A 19885-nucleotide genomic window follows, 5' to 3' on the forward strand; every position below is an offset into this window, starting at 1 on the left:
CGACGGCCGTACGAGGTCAAATTTTGCTCCCTCGAGTACGTGACACCGTGGCGCTCCAACCTGAGCGATGTCAATCCAGCGCTGGATGACCCTGGCCCTGACGTGCGGCCGGATCTGCCGGTGCCTCAGCACGGTGCTGACCACGCAGGCCGCCACGGCGTTGAACTGCGTGATGGTGGCCCGGACGGTGGGGGCGCTGTGTTTGTTGTGTTTCTTGTCCCTCTGGGACCAAATGGAGCCCAGGCAGTGGTACGGGACCACTTTTTTGAACAGCAGCTGCGGCCAGAGGAAAACACGAGAGCGTTTAGCACCCGTTTCCCTTTTACCAAAAAAAAAAAAACTGATCTACAGTGGTACCTCGACTTACGAAATGAATTGGTTCTGAAAGACATTTCTTAACTAGAAAAGTTTGCAAGTCGAGGCGCGTTTTCCATGTAAATGCCCTAATCCGTTCCAAACTACCCAAAATTCAGACATAAATGCTTAATTCATTCATTTTTCATTCATTCATCTTCCGAGCCACTTGATCCTCACTAGGGTCGTGGGGGTGCTGGAGCCCATCTCAGCCGTCTTCGGGCAGTAGGCGGGGGACACCCTGAATCGGTTGCCAGCCAATCGCAGGGCACACAGAAACGAACAACCATCCGCACTCACACTCACACCTAGGGACAATTTAGAGTGTTCAATCAGCCTGCCATCGCATGTTTTTGGAATGTGGGAGGAAACCGGAGCACCCGGAGAAAACCCACGCAGGCCCGGGGAGAACATGCAAACTCCACACAGGGAGGCCGGAGCTGGAATCGAACCCGGTACCTCTGCACTGTGAAGCCGACGTGCTAACCACTGGACTACCGGGCCGCCCAAACCGGAGCACCCGGGGAAAACCCACGCAGGCCCGTGGAGAACATGCAAACTCCACACAGGGAGGCCGGAGCTGGAATCAAACCCGGTACCTCTGCACTGTGAAGCCGACGTGCTAACCACTGGACTACCGGGCCGCCTATAAATGCTTAATGAAGCATAAAAACGCATCAAATATGTAACAAATGCGTGCTACAAATAGATTATTGCGCAATAAATGAGAGTTGCGCATCATTTAAAAAGTAAAGAATAAAAATGGGGGCGATTGTAACTTGTAACTGTGATCTCATCGGGTTTTGGTTTTTTTTGCCCTTTTTAGTTCATGTTCGCTCTCAGAAGTGTTTTTTTGCCTGGCGTTTTGTCAAGAACTGATCCAAGGACGTTTGCTTTCGTCGGCTCTTAGCCAATGGGATGCCAGGATGATGCTAGCTAACAGCCAATGGCGGAGCAGCTCTAAGTGCGTTGCCTTCGGGAAACTCAGAGCTGTGAGTAGCGGCTCGTATTTTGGAAATTTCTTTCGTAACAAGAGGCAATATTTTCCTGTTGAGGCGTTTTGGAACGTGAACGTTTCGTCTGAGCAGACGTTTTGTAAGTTAGAGGCGCCACTTGTACCGCGTCGGTTTGCCGCGCTTGCTCTTACCGCGTCCATGTAGGTCAGCTGCTCGGCGACCAGGTCGGACTCAAACGACAGGAAGTCCTCCTGGACCTCATTGTCGGCTTCGTCCTCCTGGAGACAGAAGGGGCTATTGCCGTGGAAACCGGCTGAAAAACAAAAAGCCTCGGTTACGTGTTTTCAAGTAATCAGCACTACGTTGCATAAAACATGACCCGGCTGGATATAAAGGCACGGGTTTTTTGGGGGGTTTTTTTTTAGAAAGTTTAATTAAGTATGCAGGCGGCCCGGTAGTCCAGTGGTTAGCACGTCGGCTTCACAGTGCAGAGGTACCGGGTTCGATTCCAGCTCCGGCCTCCCTGTGTGGAGTTTGCATGTTCTCCCCGGGCCTGCGTGGGTTTTCTCCGGGTGCTCCGGTTTCCTCCCACATTCCAAAAACATGCATGGCAGGCTGATTGGACGCTCTGAATTGTCCCTGGGTGTGAGTGTGAGTGCGGATGTTGTTCGTTTCTGTGTGCCCTGCGATTGGCTGGCAATCGGTTCAGGGTGTCCCCCCCCGCCTACTGCTCGAAGACGGCCGGGATAGGCTCCAGCACCCCCCGCGACCCTAGTGAGGATCAAGCGGTACGGAAGATGAATGAATGAATGAATAATTTGTATCCATGTCCGCAGAAGAGCAGTGGCCTAACGGGACAGTAAAATGACGCCAAGTGTGGAAAAGCTGGACCACATTTGTATTTGAATTGTAAAATCGGAGCCATGGCTCAACTGATTGTGGCATTTTGAAATTATTGACGTTTAAAAAAAAAAAAAATTGTTGAGAGCAGTGAACCGCACGAGTCAAGATGGACACAGAAACACGGATAAATATTTTTGAGGTGGTTGGGGGAGTTTGAACAGGATCGTCATTGGCTACCGTCAGGCTCGTCCACGCTGGCTTGGATCCGCAGCTGCTCCAGCAGCCCTTCGGCACGTCGCAGGGCCTCGGATCCGGGCAGGGCCCCGCGCAGGTAGTCCATCAGCCTGCGGAGGCACGGGTAGTCCGGAGGCTCCTGGAAGTCTTCGGGACACTGGTCCAGCCAGGCGCGCAGGATTGAGGCTAAGGCACTAGGCGAGGGCGGACACAAGACAAATATTGAGACGTGGACGGCGGGCAAAAGATCCGGAAAGTGAAACGAAATCGCACTTTCTGATGGCGCCGTTGGTTTCAGACACTTGGCTTTTTTTGGCGGCGGGCTCGTTTTCTTCTGCGCTCCCATATCTGCGACGACAACCAAAACGTCAATAAATGTGGTCCGGTACAATCCAACGGCGGCGTTGTACCTGTCAAGCAGCAGACGCAGCACCGTCTGCGTGCTGGCGAAGGCTCGGTAGGTGGACAGGAAGATGGACGTGTACGTGAGGTCGTTGTCGCCGAACGCCGTCAGCAGCGTCTCCACCAGACGCTCCAGCGTGCCGGCGCGGATGCTTCGGATCTTGCAGGTCTCCAGCTGGCTGACCGTGTGGCCGGGAGGCAAGCGGTCGCCTTCGGCCTAATCGCAAACACACACGCATAAAATGAACTGGATATTCATTCATTCATTCATTCATCTTCCGAGCCGCTTGATCCTCACTAGGGTCGCGGGGGGTGCTGGAGCCTATCCCAGCCGTCTTCGGGCAGTAGGCGGGGGACACCCTGAATCGGTTGCCAGCCAATCGCAGGGCACACAGAGACGAACAACCATTTGCACTCACACTCACACCTGGGGACAATTTAGCATTTTCAATCAGCCTGCCATGCATGTTTTTGGAATGTGGGAGGAAACCGGAGCACCCGGAGAAAACCCACGCAGGCCCGGGGAGGACATGCAAACTCCACACAGGGAGGCCGGAGCTGGAATCGAACCCGGTACCTCTGCACTGTGAAGCCCACGTGCTAACCACTGGACTACCGGGCCGCCCTGAACTGGATCTTGTTTAATTAAATAACTTCATTTTTTTGGGGGGGGGGGGGTCTTCATAATTGCCCACTTCAAGTCACTTAATGGTGTGTCCGAGCTCCGCCGTAGCGTTTTATTTTGGCGGGCGCGACAGATGAGGTCATTCTCTTGAAAACAAGCTCCCAGAAAGAGCGAGCCAACGATCCTGACCTATATTTTTCTCCAGATGCGTCCGACTATTGTGACTTGAGACCGAGTGGTTGCCGAGCGTCTGAGGAGGGACTTGTGGACGCAGGAGGGAAAAAAAAGTGGCACGGACGAGGAGGAGGAGGAGGGCGGGACCTCAGCGAGGGCAGGAAACGCTCCAATCTGCTTTTAATCACGGCAAACCCCGCCTCCTCCTCCTCTTTCTCTTTCTCCCCCGGGACCAAGTTCCTCGCAGCACCCCCCCCCTTCATCTGATAACAAGTCCAGAAAAACACTCCGCCGTCACTGTGAGCTGGCGCAATGGGGTTCAATGTGCAAAAATCGTGCTGAGCTAATTTTTTTTTTTGGGGGGGGGGGGTCAATATTACAATTTTTGCAGCCTTTCTAATTAGAAAACGGCATTTTCCTACATTCATCGTTCAGCCACTACCTACCGCGACTTCAAAAGAACTACATTTACAGGGGGGGGGGGGGGGGTGATTGACCAGTTGATTAACTCATTGACTCCCAAAGACGTTTTTCAACGTCTTTTCAGACTTGGGTCCAGAATTGGCTGGTACCGAATGAGTTAATTGGAAGTTGACACACTTTCTCATGCTGGCTGGCATGCGGTTGGCAACTCAGCGCAGCTTCTCACTGCCAGATTTTCTCTTATAAAAAATAAAAATTTTAATTTTTTTTAAAAAAATGCATTTTGAACACAAGATGCAACGTCCTCGTGGAAAAAAAAAACATTTTTCAAACCGGTCATTGGTGTTATTGTCTTCAATGACGTGTGCCCGGCAGCCAAACAACACCCCCCCGCCTACCCTGGCCCCGCACCGGTCGCTCGCAACACTTTCCAGAAAATACCGCGTCACACAAAGCCGCGTCAACAAAAGCACGAAGGAAACACAGGCGTCTTTTTTTTTTTTTTTTTTTTTTTTGCGTACGGCGGTGAAAAGCGCAGCTCAAGGAAAAGCCTTTAATGCCTTTTAATGCCAGAGCAGCATTTCATCAAACTGTTGCTGCAAAGGGGAGAGGGAGGGGAGGACGAAGGGGTGGGGGGCGGGGTGTGTGTGTGTGGGGGGGGCAGTTTGCTTGCCAAGCTCGCAAAGTCAGGAAAAAAATCACATGCTTTAGCTAAAAGAGAGAGAGAGAGAGAAACAAGCATCAGTACAAGCTGCTGCTAAAGGCGACGGCGTCCAGAGCGGGGGGGGAGATTTATAGCGCAAATGTTAAAGTAACACAATGCCGAGAGGCGCCAGCCGCTTCAAGAAAAAACAATGGAGAGCACTTCAATAAAGCGGACACCCCCCCACCCTCCACCCCAGCAGCGCATGAATTTTCACTTGGAATGACTTGGCAGATTGGTCACGAAGAGAGTGGAAAAAAAAAAAAAAGCAAACGGAAAAAGCATTTGTGATTGCGATTTAGTCAGCCATTCCTTTTTTTTTTTTTTTTTTTTTAAAACGGTCCTCTTTGCAAAAATCCAGGCGATACATGACGGATCTAATAGGTTGGGCTAATAGGGTGAAAATAAAATGTTGGACATCCCTCTATTTTAATTTTACTTATACTTTCGCCAATCTTTTTGTGTGCGTGTGTGTGTGTGTGTGTGTCAATAAATCCACGTGCAATGCATTTATTGACACACAGACTTACTTATTGAATCACAGACTCACCCCCAGCCATCTTGCGCCTTTGTTGGCCGCCTGTTGAATCTGAACCCTCTTGAGCGTCACATTGTAGATGGCGCCTTCCTCCACTTCCTCCCCCCAGTCCTGCACGGAGCTCTGCAAGCAGGAAAAAGGGAAAAAAAAAAAAAAAAACAAGTCTACATTAGCGGATAAGTTCTCGTCATGAGTTTTTTTGCGAGCCATCCAGGTTCAAGAAGAAGACATTTTTGGTTCTGATAAAAACGATGTGAGTTCAGGATTGGGGAAACGGGGACTTGGTACACCAAAGAGGTTCTCAACGCGATGGTTTGATAGCTAGCATAAAAAATACAAACACTTAACCCAGTTCCACAGCAAGCAATATATATATATATATATATATATATATATATATATATATTCATTCATTCATTCATCTTCCTAACCGCTTGATCCTCACTAGGGTCGCGGGGGGTGCTGGAGCCTATCCCAGGTGTCTCCGGGCAGTAGGCGGGGGACACCCTGAACCAGTTGCCAGCCAATCGCAGTGCACACAGAGACGAACAACCATCCACGCTTACACTCACAACTAGGGACAATTTAGAGTGTTCAGCCTGCCATGCATATTTTTGGAATGTGGGAGGAAACCGGAGCACCCGGAGAAAACCCACACAGACCCGGGGAGAAAATGCAAACTCCACACAGGGAGGCCGGAGCTGGAATCGAACCCGGTACCTCTGCACTGTGAAGCCGACGTGCTAACCACTGGACTACCGGGCCGCCCTATATATATATATATTTTTTTTTGGGGGGGGGTATGCTTTTTTGAAAACAAGGTGATGACACATTTTCCTTAATTTATCGGAAAATAAAAAGGTTCAAGCGTTAGCAACTAATATGCAGGCCTTGGCGGAGGCCAGCCAGCCACCGAGTGTCGTTCTGATGACCTCAGCATTGCTGACATTGGCATTTTTATTGTTATTTATTTATTTTGTGGTGGGTGGGAGCAGGAGGTGGGGGGGAGGGGGTTCATTTTTCAGAGTTTATCAGTGAATGATGCTCCAATCGGAATGACAAAAATCCGTTTGGTGCTTATCCACGGTGGACTTGTTTGGCCCGAGTCCATCATTTCGACTGACGCTGGGATGATGACCTTCGAGACTCTGGCGAAGCTCAGAAATCCTTGACGTCGGGCTTTTTTTTTTTTTTTTTTCTATACTGCACCAAGATAGTTTGGGCTTAACACGTTGAGCAAAAATTCCTCTGCGGGAATGAGCACAACGTTGGTCATCAGTTCATCATTTCCTGACTCGCGAATCGCTCCATCTGGCGCGGCAACAAACTCAGCATGTGATAAGCGCATTCGGACGCAAGCGCGAGCCGCGGCGGCTTCAACTGACGCTCGGGCTTTTAACGCGCAGACCCGCGAAAGGTTAGCCGGTTAACAGCCAGCCGGTCTGCTGAGTTGTCAACGGACAATCCGACACTCCTCTTGCGGCTCCCACGTCACTCACCAGGCCCCGGCCGCACATTTGACAGCCACGCGAACTGCAGGTCGTGAAGATCGTGACCCCGATTTTATTCGTATGAACACTTGATGTGCTCGAGAAAAAATTGAGGGCAGATTCAGAAGCGATGCCCCCCCCCCAAAAAAAAAAATCTATAATAGTTTCATCTCTTTTTTTGTAAAGTGTAAGGGAATCGACAGAACCTTGGGGGTGTGTAAACGACAAGATGAGATGAACGCGAGCAAGCTACTCCCTTTCAACCCGTTTGTGTCTGGAATCCCTTCGAAACCAGAAAGATAAAATAAAATAACCTTTATTTGTCCCACACTGGGGAAATTTGCAATACGTGCTTAAAAAAAAAAAATCCCTTGTTAGTATGAGTCCCTGGTGAATGTCTCCCCCTTGTGGAGCAAAAGAGAATAATAGATTCTCAAAATACAGTCATAACTCGGTTTTCGACCATAATTCGTTCCAGCAGGCTGTTCGAAAAGCGATCTGTTCGAAATCTGAACCTATTTTATTATCCCATCATTAGGGGCTAATACACGATGCAGAAATAACAAAAAAATGTCCGATTTTTTAATGTCTCCCCCTTGTGGAGCACAAGAGAAGAATAGATTCTCAAAATACAGTCATAACTCGGTTTCCGACCATAATTCGTTCCAGAAGGCTGTTCGAAAAGCGATTTGTTCGAAATCCGAACCTATTTTATTATCCCACGATTAGGGGCTAATACACGATGCAGAAATAACAAAAAATTTTCAGATTTTTGAATGTCTCCCCCTTGTGGAGCACAAGAGAATTGATTCTCAAAATACAGTCATACCTCGGTTTTCGACCATAATTCGTTCCAGAAGGCTGTTCGAAAAGCGATTTGTTCGAAATCCGAACCTATTTTATTATCCCATGATTAGGGGCTAATAAACGATGCAGAAATAACCAAAAAAATGTCCGATTTTTGAATGTCTCCCCCTTGTGGAGCACAAGAGAATAATAGATTCTCAAAATACAGTCATACCTCGGTTTTCGACCACAATTCGTTCCAGAAGGCTGTTCGAAAAGCGATTTGTTCGAAATCCGAACCCATTTTATTATCCCACGATTAGGGGCTAATACACGATGCAGAAATAACAAAAAAAATGTCCGAATTGCGAAAATCATAATAATCACATCTGCTCAAAAAAAAAAAAACGTTACACGAGGAAACGTCACTTCCACGTGTAAGGAAGCAGAGAGGAGTTAAGCGGCGTATTCGGGTTTGCACGGTTCTCGGTCGTAATCCGAGGCGCAAAAATCTCAAATTTTCTGGTGAAAAAAACTATTTGGTCGATAACAGAGACGTTCGAAAACCGAGGTTTGACTATCGGCGATATTTATTTTTTTTCCGCATTTCATTTACTCCACATTTGAACAGCACGACAACGTTGCAAACTCGCTATGCCGTTCGGCGGGTATGGAACGATTCAGAACGCATAACGCCTCATCGAGCTACAACTCGGACGAAGTTAACAAGGTGAACTAAAACCGGAAGCAAAACGGCTCCAAGTCGCGTAGCGTACATTAAGAAGGTCGCGAGTGCTTTAAAGCATCAAGAACTTCCCAACCCCCAACACTGCAGCATGCCAGGCCTGACGCTCTCCCTCCCTCCCTCCCTCCCTCCCCCCACCTCCCTCCCTCGCCTTCACTCCCTTTAATTCCCATCCATCTACTTTACTGTGTCCCCGTCTCGGCGGAGGTGAAGCCGGCGCTCCGCAACCTTCGGGGAGCCATGAAAAAGGTTGACGAGGACAGAACGGGAGTGTGCGCGGACTCCCAAATGAGGCCCCATTGCGGCATCGGACTTGGAACCGGGAGCGCTTCCGTGGAAATAAGACACGCGGCGTGTCCGCACGAGGGCAAATTGATTTATTAGACGCGTGTTTGGAGTCATATGTCGTGCATCGTTGTTTAAATGAGAGACAAAGTCTTGCCTATTCAAAGCCCCCCCACCCCCGTCTAATAGTTGGTGTCAAACAAAATGAAAACAGTGAATATGGGCAATTCCGATCATTTCTGGCGGGGGGGGGGGTCTCGTTTCATTATGCACGGCGCGACTCTCTTTTTTCACTTGTGGATTTGCGCTTGGGGAGGGGGGGGGGCGACATTGGAGTAGATTGCACCCCGAGGGACCTTTGAGCATCGTTCACACCGACAGAGTGTTGCCGTCGTATATTTATCTGCGTCTAGTTATGCGATTATGGAATGCTGAGTCATCGTAATATCCCGCGTCACAGGGGGCTATAGAAGATTGGCATCGTTAGCTAATTCTTAATTAAATTACATTTTTTGGGCTAGTCAGTTCACAACTTTAGCAAAGCTGTGGGGTAAAATGTTTTGTCACTTTAATAAAAAATTTAAATATGCAAGTTGATAAAGGGTAAAAAACGGTTTTCCTCGTGCCGAATTACAAAAATGAGAATTGATTTTAGCGGCCCGGTAGTCCAGTGGTTAGCACGTGGGCTTCACAGTGCAGAGGTACCGGGTTCGATTCCAGCTCCGGCCTCCCTGTGTGGAGTTTGCATGTTCTCCCCGGGCCTGCGTGGGTTTTCTCCGGGTGCTCCGGTTTCCTCCCGCATTCCAAAAACATGCGTGGCAGGCTGATTGAACACTCTAAATTATCCCTAGGTGTGAGTGTGAGTGCGAATGGTTGTTCGTCTATGTGTGCCCTGCGAGATTCAGGGTGTCCCCCGCCTGCTGCCCGGAGACAGCTGGGATAGGCTCCAGCACGCCCCCGCGACCCTAGTGAGGATCAAGCGGCTCAGAAGATGAATGAATGAATGAATGAATGAAAAAGAATTGATTTTAATTTTTTTTTTCTTTCCCAAAGTCCATTTCAGAGTGCGCAGTTAAATCAGCACGCCCGCTTTCACCAGAATTTTTTTTTAGCTTTCCTCATAATTCTACTGACGGACATGTTCAAAAATAAAAAATAAAAAATCCACCTTACTGGCAGATACATTTTGGATTTATCGTCGAACGAGAGCCGCCAGCACTCACCAAAATGTCACACAGTGAGCGCACACCCTCGCATAACCGTTGCGGCTTCACACGTTCACATAATTAAGACGCCCGGCAACTTTTAACGCCAGTTTCTTTTTTCATTGCAATGCTGTAAGATGAGTTTGGGGAAAAAAAAAAAAAACGTTAAAATTGTTTCGGGGTCGTGGTTTGTCACATTCAATTTACGAAACTATATACACTTTGGAGAAAGCCAGCTCATCACTCAAACGCCGCACGGCAGAGGTCAGACGCGATGAATAACAATACACATTAAAAAGAAGAAGAAGAAAAAAACGGAGGGTGGGGGGGGGGCTTGAAAGCTAGCCCCGAATTCTGCTGACACATCAACATGTGGAGACAAAAACAGAAGCGCCGACCCGGAGACGTGCCATAGCCAACCACCACGCATGCAGCATGGCGGCCAAGTCCTTACACACACGCTCACTCGGGCTGTCAAGTCAAAATGCGAGGCGAGAAAAGGTCAAGTGGCGGCCGCGCCGCGGGTTGAAAGAACCCGCGTATCATTCCTTCCTTCCACTTGAACCCGTCCACTTGGGGGGGGGAGGGGGGAGAGAGACAGCAGTACTTCGACTTATTCGATCCTATTTATTTTTTATTTTTTTTCACGGTCATTCTGCCATTTTGGGAGTGGAGTGGGGTGGGGGTGTAGGGTTGCAAAAAAATATTTTCACTGATGAATGCAAGATAACAAACAGTGGAAAATAATTTCAGCGATTCCATTCACGCAGTACCTATAAACCGTTCGACTTGTGTACAAACACGCATACAACACCACTCGAGAGGCATATATTCTTTATCCTCTGCAAAAAAAAGTACAGCTATAACGGCAGCTTCTTTTTTGATTTCAACATTGGTTACCGCGTGACCCGTAGGTTTGCTAACAAGCAAGCTAATAGATGAAAGTTAAGTCATTAATCGATGATGTCACTGATATGTTTCAGCACAGTACGGCGGTCCCCAAATCTTTTGAACGCGACAGACTGGTTTCGTGTAAAGCTGAATTTTGGCACGCAGGGAAAATAAATAAATGAATAAATAAAGTAAAATAAAGTATGTGTCATTAGCTAGGTCTAATCCTGAAAAATCGAAATCTGTTTTGTTTTTTTGTTTTTGTACAGTATAAAAAAGTCACTTAAATTTTTTTATTTTTTTTTAATTGAAAATGAAACGAACAAATGATACACGGACTGCTGCGTTTTTCTTTCAAAGCAGGGCTGTTTTGGACAGACAATGCCTCAAGGTCACGGGGTCAACAACACATCTCCACGTCCAGCTGCAAAGACGGATCAGCCTATGAGTCACACACACTGCATACTCCCAAAACAATAGACGGGAGGTCTGGCCTCAGCCTGACTAGGCCCAGCCTGGCTGCACAAACACACTGTGTATGTGTGTGTGTGTGTGTATGTATATATACGTGTCTTTGATCCCCAAATCTCCACAAGTCTGTGAGGCTTGCACGGAAACCAAATAAATGCAAGTATTTTTAGGATCCTAATCAAAGTTAAAAGTACACAGCAACCATGTTTGATCAAAAGAAAGCTGTGAGGATGTAAACAGACGCCTTGTTGTTATCTGAAGCCTTACACAAAGTGAGAGGAGGAGTACTGAAAATTGTTTTGAGTGTCCATTCCATCGGCCTTGATATCCAGCTGAAGGTCTATGTACTAGTAAGTACGCTCTTTATCCTCACTTGCAAGACAATTCAGTGCACGAACAGAACGACGGTCTTATTAGCCACGTTTTCCACAACTAGTGCCGTTTTTAGCTTATTAGCACAAGAAGAGCTACATTTTTTGGGGGGGTGGAATTATATGTCACTCGCAGTAGTATGCAGCTGAGTTATGCATCATGTTGTCTTTTATTGGATGAAATATCTATTTGAAGGAAATCCAAACACTTTCATTCATATGCATGACAATAATAAACTCGTTGCATCATACCCTCCTGAACTCAGTCGGACCATATCGCATCGGATCACAACTGAATCGAACCGTATCGTTGCACTTTGAAAAACGTATCGCAGCCCATGGATCGACAAATGTACCGGTTTGTATTTTATCGGAAGGATGCACAAACCGAAAAACCCGCTCGCAGGACAACCGCAGTACCGGTGAGGTAAAACTATGACTCGGTGAGAACTAGTTCATATCTAGCGCATCGCTAGTAACGTTGTCTTGCTCGTATGTCAAAGTTGTCCTGCGAGCGTGCCGAGACATTAAAAACCGTAACGGGTTTGCTGCATTGACCTATGGGCGAGTGCAAAGAGCGCTCTCGTGCATTCTGGATAAACAATACTCTCAGGAAAATGCTCCAACTCTTTCCATAGTCGGAGCATTGTTTCTTGTTTTCATTAACGGTGAAGGCAAGATAACAAGTGGCGACGCTTTTGTGCCTTCAAGCAGCGGGCAAGGTCCAATTTGTCCTCAACAACCCCAAATGGTGTCAACGCAAACGTCATTTTTCATATCCCACCATCATCTTCACGAGAGAGGAAAAACGCCAGCCAACGTTTTGCATTTGTAACCAAAGCGAAATCAATCACATGAAAGCTCAACCGCCCCCCTCCTCGTTTTTTTCCTTCTCTTTTATCCCCCTCGACTTTCCCAAGCTTAACGACCTCCACCCCCCCCCTCCCGCTCCTCCTCATTCCCTCCCCTACGTCTTCACCCTCTCTCAAAGCAGACTCTTCTTCCCAAAACTCCTTTTGTTTGTTAAGCTCCCCCCCCCTCTTTTTTTTTACCATTTTACTTTTCCAGGCGAACTTCATGGCGAGTCCTTCTCTCATGGTCCGGGGACAGCATCAGAACACGCCAATAAGTCCTGACAAAGATGGCACCTAATCGCTTCGGTTTCTTATTTGTCCTCTTTCTTCAACACGCAGCACACATGCTGGCGTGAGACCGTCCGAACGGGAAAAGTCCAAATGTTCGTCTACACGCCAGTTAGATTCTCGTATTGAATGAGCCGCCTCCTTCTTCGCCCTCACAACAAGTAGCTCCCAACTCCTCCTCCAGCCGCCATTACCGTAAAGCACGTAGAAAAATGACCGAGGAGATTATTATTTTTTTCTCCTCCTCGTCATAGCTTCCCTAAAACGGCGTTTCTCAAACTTAATTGAGCCAAGAAAAATATTTAAATAGTCAAATTTCACACCAAAGGGCCAAACAAAAACGTCATAAAGACACTTGAAAGAAAACAAGGATATGACGTCACAAAACAAAATGGAACGAAATGTACATTTGCATTGGACATGGAGAGTCTTCGCTTCTCAGTGTTATGAGTCGTTCTTCGCAGTGGATAAAGAATGTATGCCAACAATGTATTACATGTCTACATGAGTTACTCCAACAGTTTGTGTTACATTAGCTGTTGCTTAAAAGGTGTATAAAGCCAACAACACCGATGCTATTTGTTAGCCTATGATAAATCTGCAATATTGTTAATAGATTCAATGTGTAATTTTCGAGTGTTTAGAACTGTAATTAACTGCATTTTTTTTACACTTTTCAGAGTTTCCTTTTACTTTTCATTCAGTATAGGTATGGAATCAGCGCAACTGCTTCAACCAGACCATAGCATCTGGGGTGTCCTTTAGCTTAAGCACAGACCTCTTTGGCAACAATGTGTTTTTAATCAATTAATGTACTCGAAAAATACAACATTAAGAAGTGAAACAAGATAAATGTTTGGATCCCAGATGTATGCAAAATCCAACGTTGTCTCGCGAGTGAGGCAGCTGCAACCTCGGGGCCTCCCGACGTTGGGACAATACAAGGAAGGCGGTGCATGGCGTCATTGGCGCTGTGTATTGTCAACGCGTGAAGAGGAGAATGGCCCGAGTGTGTGTGTGAACGGTCCACACTGCTTCCACTGTCAATGTCCGAAAACACAAAAGTCAAACAGGACCCAATGATGAATAAACGGGGAAGATATGAATCAAGCCTCGGTCTTGTGCGGGGGGGGGGGGGGGGGGGGGCGGGACTCATTATGGACAAAAGTTGTATTGTAGAGCTTTGTGAGAAATCACACAAGTGGCTTCCCAGTCAAGTGATATTATGAAGAAAAAAAATTACGATAGAGTGACACTCAGCAGAGGACAAAATTCCACCGAGGCTGATTAACTCTAAAATATTTTTTTTATGAGATGGAAAAAATCACCACTGGAACATGAAAAAGAAGAACAATGTAGATTATAATCAAAAAATCACACACACACACACACACACACACAACTTCCTCGGAGATGACGGACAAGCCAAGAGCGATGTGACCAAAATTTCCTTGGAAGAGGTAACTCATAACATCAATCTCAATAAAAATATATTATGCTGGCTGACTTAAAGATTTTACATGCGATGAAAGGTGAAGGTTGCTATCAAACAAACCAACGAATGAAAATTTTACTTCCTGGTCTCGAGATGCTTATAAAGGACGGTTAAAAAATTATTTTAAGAAACCCCCGTTAGAGGTAACACCTTCACAGAAGCGCTTTATGAAATCATCACTGCATTGATGGGAGATAAGCAAAAATAAATTCCCCCCCGACGTCATCGCAGGCGTCACTGAGCCCGTATCCAGCAAAAACTCACGGGGTCCTCACGTAAGAAGGTGAGGGCAAGAGTGTATCTGCACGTCTCCCGGGTTCCCAGGCCGAGCCGACCAATCGGGTCTACGGAGTCGCTGGGAAGCCCGCGCGGGGGGGGTCAGTGGGAAGGTTATGACCTCAAAGGACTTTCATGGGGGAGTGATGTCATCGCGGGGAGAAAACCAAATGTGGACGAGCCGGCTTGGCACCGAGTGTTTTTTTTGTGGGGGGGGGTTCCACAAAAGCTTGCTTGTGCTGTATTCGGACACCGACAAGTAACGACATTTATTTCCAGGGGCTAATTTGAAACCCCCAAATGATTTAATTTGGTTCCCAAGTTCTTAAAAAAAAATGGGTCCAAGGGTAACGAAAATTGAGAACCACAGATCTGGCGGCATGATTAGGCGGTTCCAAAACTTGTTGCGGGCGAGTCGATTAATTTTCGCGGCCCTTCGAGTTTGATGCGCAGAGAGCGTCCCGGCCACAACTTCCTCTGTAACAGTACCCAATAAAGAGATATTGATGATCTTGGACGAGGTCAAAGGGCAATTTGCAAAGTTAATTCCAACCCCCTGCACCCCCCCAAAAAAAACAATGAAAAACAGGGCTGTTTTTTTTAGCCGAATTATTCATTCATTCATCTCATCTTCCGAGCCGCTTGATCCTCACTAGGGTCGCGGGGGGTGCTGGAGCCTATCCCAGCTGTCTTCGGGCAGTAGGCGGGGGACACCCTGAATCGGTTGCCAGCCAATCGCAGGGCACACAGAGACGAACAACCATTCGCACTCACACTCACACCTAGGGACAATTTAGAGTGTTCAACCAGCCTGCCACGCATGTTTTTGGAATGTGGGAGGAAACCGGAGTACCCGGAGAAAACCCACGCAGGCCCGGGGAGAACATGCAAACTCCACACAGGGAGGCCGGAGCTGGAATCGAACCCGGTATCTCTGCACTGTGAAGCCGACGTGCTAACCACTGGACTACCGGGCCGCCTTTAATTTATTCATTCATTTATCTTCCGAGCCGCTTGATCCTCATTAGGGTCGCGGTGGGTGCTGGAGCCGATCCCAGCTGTCTTCGGGCAGTAGGCGGGGGACACCCTGAATCGGTTGCCAGCCAATCGCAGGGCACACAGAAACGAACAACCATTCGCACACACACTCACACCTAGGGGCAATTTAGAGTGTTCAATCAGCCTGCCACGCATGTTTTTGGAATGTGGGAGGAAACCGGAGCACCCGGAGAAAACCCACGCAGGCCCGGAGAGAACATGCAAACTCCACACAGGGAGGCCGGAGCTGGAATCGAACCCGGTACCTCTGCACTGTGAAGCCGACGTGCTAACCACTGGACTACCGGGCCGCCCTAGCCGAATTATATTTTCATATTTTGTGTCCTTCTTCTGTTACTGTGGCGTTGACTGGAAACTTGCACTTGACTTTCAAAGTTGTATAACGCCTTGGCATGAAACGTTTTAGCAGGACACTAACGATGGAGCAAATAAGCCCGAAATGGACGACCTTGTGTTTTTTTTTTTTTAAATAGCGTCGGTTCCTGCCATTATTCCACTGCCTCAGAGCGCTCATCTCTGTCTTAACTTGGTGCTACAGTACAGACGCAAGCCACAAGTGGGACCCAAAAAAAAAATAGTCAGAGCGTCGCTGCTACAGTTATTGCACCACATGTTGGGGGGGGGGGGGGGGGGGAATCTACATTCCAGGAAATCTCCCACTTCCTGCCTCCAGCCTCCTGACTCGACTGTCCTCATACCAGTGGTGGGAATTAACCAGGTACAAATACTTTTGTTTGTGTACTTAAGTAGATTTTTCAAGCGTCGGGTATTTGAGTATTTATTTTTCTGACCACTTTTCGCGACCAATGTTTGGAGAAGGAAAAAAAAAAGTGATCTGAAACACTTTTTGTTTTGAAATGGGGAAAAAAGGAGCAAATTAAAGTCAGGTAATGCCCTCGCATGTGGGCAAGGAGAGCCTGCGTATGACAAATTAAAAATGTTTATTATCGTTCCATCTCTAATACAAATTTTTCTTTGCACAGGGTCAACAAAAAATATGCCTGTGATTCTTTTTCTATGACCCTTCTTCGTGTGTTGCTCATCAGTTCAAATATCTGTTGCACAGATGCTAATTGCTGAGCCCATCTATGGTGTTTTACATTGTATGTTAGCATCAAGCTAACAGTTACACGTAAAGTAATTGTACTTCTCCCGAGAGGACAAAGTTGAACACTTTTGCCACTTGTGTCCCGTACCTGAGTGACTGGTCCAGACCCTCTCCAACAACGTCATAAAAGCTGAAGGGGGGGGGGGGGTAGGGGGTGGGGGTGATAAAATGGTGGGATACAAAGGGGTTGAGAGTTGATGTATGGGCAGCCTGTGTCGTTTACGTGTCCGATAAGACGGTTGTGGCATATCTTGAAAGTGTAGGAGATTAACTTGAAAGCGGACATTATCTCCACTTGGGGTCGAGTTCACGGTACAGTCGGAACCTGAGAAGATCCACACGAGCTCTTCTCACAAGGCGTGATGTAATCTCGCGTCGGGCTTCCAGAAAAAAAAATGACTGCATAAATCCGCCCACACACAGACGAACGAAGTCCGAGTCTGCCTTGAAGCGGGAAACACGATCGCGGCATCACTGTGTTGTTGTGTCATGTTGGGAAAGAGGGGGGGGGGAAACAAAACAAAACCGTCTTGCCGCTGCCAAAGTGTCTGTTCTTGTTTTTGCTTCCCTCAGTTTACGAGCAGAAGGTTTGTGTCAAACCATGCGAGTGCCAGTGAAGGGCAGAGTTCAGAGCCACAAATCACAAGTTGAGTTAAGATGGCTTACGAATTAATCATTTATTGATTCTTCTCAGCCATGCTATCGGGATTTTTATGAAGTGTAGTGAACGGCACACTTCACGAAAGAAAATCCACGAAAAATCCCTTGTACAGCGGTACAATGAGTCCAGAGTGCCGCCACTTGTGACTTTTTGGAGTTTCAAACTGTCAGCCGGGCAATTTTATTTATTAATTTATTTGGGCTTTGTGTTGCATAACACCCCCCCCCCCCTAAAAAAAAAACCACACACACTGTATTCAACCAAAACCCCCAAATCACAACATAATTTTGTTTCATGAAATTCCGCTAGCTGCTTGCTAGCACAGAATGTGAAACGCTATCGACGGGCTAGCAAAAGTAGCGACGTCGCGGTCGTCGTAGCCGTTTAGCAATGGAAATTTGCCCACAACCAATACATCAATACTCCCGATTAAGTCCATGACTAACGAGATGATCTCTTTCGTGTATTTATGTGAGTATTATTCTGCCCCCCTGTGGCCAAAGAATGCACAGCAGAAGTAGCAGCACAACGTCAACGGGATTGAAGCATGAAACGATGGTACGCAAAGTGTTTAGCGCCCCCTAGCAAACTGTTATGAGCGTGGCGCCGAAGCGAAGGCGCCACCGTCCGTAACCGTATAAAAAGTAAACCCGAAAAACGAGCCCGCATGAAACGATGGTACGCAAAGTGTTTAGCGCCCCCTAGCGAACTGTTACGAGCGTGGCGCCGAAGCGAAGGCACCACCGTATAAAAGTAAACCCGAAAAACGAGCCCGCTTGAAAGCGTGAGGATTCCTAACTGGTTCCATATGAGCGGTGCTAAGATGACTTAAGTTGTGATTTGTAAGGCTTGCGGTTCACTGCGTCGACGTGCGGCAGATCCGGCGGCGACAACCATCCAAACACTTGCACAGCTGCGTTTGCCTTCTCTCGCCGTTCAAGCGGAACCTTTGTTCGGACCACATTAAAGACCCACTCGCCGGACCCCTCCTCCTCCTCCTCCTCCCCTCGCCATCGCTCATCTCTTATGTCACTCACAACTATTGTCCTCCATTTCGCATTCTTTTTTTTTTTCTTTCTTGCTTTCTTTCTTACTCCAGAGAGATGACATCACTTCCAGTAAAAGCCAGCGCTTGGAGGTTTCAACCCCGCCCCCTTTGAATCCCGTACTAGAATCACAGCTGACACAGCTGGGAGGAAAGTTTTTTGGGTGGGTTGGGTTTCAAAACCACTTAAATTATGATACATCACTTTTTCTTGTTGTTTTTTTTTTTTTTTTTAAACATGGGGAGATCTTCATAACAGATTTCCCAACCCCCCCCCACCCTCGCTCTCCCAGGTTCCTTTTTGAGGTCAGGAGCGCAAAAACTGGGATAATCCTCCTGACTTGGATCATGTGCTGCTTCTACTTTCAGGTGTTGGTCCTCTATATTAGACACACAAACATACACACACGCACACAAATATACACCCCCCCCCCCCCACCATCATGACACCCCCGCAGCCGCTTCCCATACTAAGCCAAGCTAAGCTTTGAATGAGTCCGTCTGGACCGGGTTGCTTGTCTGTCTGACCCGCCGCTAATGAGAGAAGGCCCATCTGTCCCGCGACACGTCAACGCCATCCCCGTTTTGTCACATACGCAACAAAAACAACACACACCCTCCGCGCGCAATCTGCGCGTCCTTCATTCTGTCCGTTTTCAATTGGCAATCAAATTAGTTTCTTTGTTTTGCGTCGAGCCGAGGTCGCCGTTGCACTTTTCAGGCGATTTAATCAACGCTGGGAGAACAGCAAATCACGTAGATGCTGCTGTCAGCCACAGCTCACGCCCAGACACTCACGTGCATTCTGATGTCACCTGCCACCTCGCCAGGCCCCGCCTCTTAAAGGCATATATATCTAAACAGACAATATGTATGTCGGAAATATCAAAATGATTCAACACAATTTCTCGAAATCTCTGCCAGTGTTTACATTCACAAATGATCACTTCTACACCACTCCTAGAAAATCACAATAGTCTCATCACCGCAAGATTAATTTAGAACAGGACTGTGGGCTATTCATGGGGCATTATCTGGACGTTACCCTTGGGGGGGTAACATGAAAAAAAATGCTACGTGGTTAAATAGTTTTCTCTTGGCAACATGACATGTAAACCATTAGCAATTGTTTGGGAAATTAGCGCCCCCTTGTGGAGTCGCCCTCTCTAGAGGAGCTCTTCGAAGCTCTAAGTTCATAACAGTCCACTTGAGGTCCACCGTGTCTCAGGCACAGGGGGTCTCAGGTTTGAGAGAGGTATGAAACACACACACACACGCACACACACACACACACACACACACACACACACACTCCAGTGACTACCAGGTGGGACAAATTGGTGAGGACCCCAGCAAGGTCACACCAAAATTGTGCATTTGAACCATGACACCAAGAGGAGAGCGCGCCAAAAAAAAAAATTAGCAGTCTGTGTGGCTTGCATGAGGAAATGGAAACTTTGCGAGTGACGCGTATAACAACATGCGCAACAAAGGTTGAATAATGCGAGCCGGAATACGCCAAAAAAAAAAAAAAAAGAAATAAATGACACGTTCGAATCGGCAGTGTTGTCGTGACTGCCCGGAGAGCTGCTTACTCACCTTA

General features: G+C 47.4%; 1 protein-coding gene across 4 annotated transcripts in view; it reads right to left on the reverse strand.

The window, feature by feature from the left end:
* The window catches only part of rgl1 (ral guanine nucleotide dissociation stimulator-like 1), a 34086-nt gene that overhangs the window by 6172 nt on the left and 8029 nt on the right, over positions 1–19885 (reverse strand). For 3 of the 4 annotated variants that reach the window (XR_007963680.1, XM_052073723.1, XM_052073724.1), the window contains 6 exons: positions 5265–5375; positions 2798–3006; positions 2661–2735; positions 2391–2581; positions 1502–1623; positions 61–276 (listed from right to left, as the gene is read on the reverse strand). Coding sequence is in view for 3 of the 4 variants with exons in the window: in XM_052073723.1 (XP_051929683.1) it covers positions 61–276; positions 1502–1623; positions 2391–2581; positions 2661–2735; positions 2798–3006; positions 5265–5375 (924 nt within the window). In the remaining variant the exon portion in view is untranslated. Of the gene's footprint in view, positions 1–60; positions 277–1501; positions 1624–2390; positions 2582–2660; positions 2736–2797; positions 3007–5264; positions 5376–12548; positions 13215–19885 lie in introns of those variants that run through there. The other variant, XM_052073725.1, reaches the window with a different exon arrangement.

Source organism: Hippocampus zosterae, chromosome 8 (genome assembly GCF_025434085.1).
Source record: "Hippocampus zosterae strain Florida chromosome 8, ASM2543408v3, whole genome shotgun sequence".
NCBI classification, from domain to species: domain Eukaryota; kingdom Metazoa; phylum Chordata; class Actinopteri; order Syngnathiformes; family Syngnathidae; genus Hippocampus; species Hippocampus zosterae.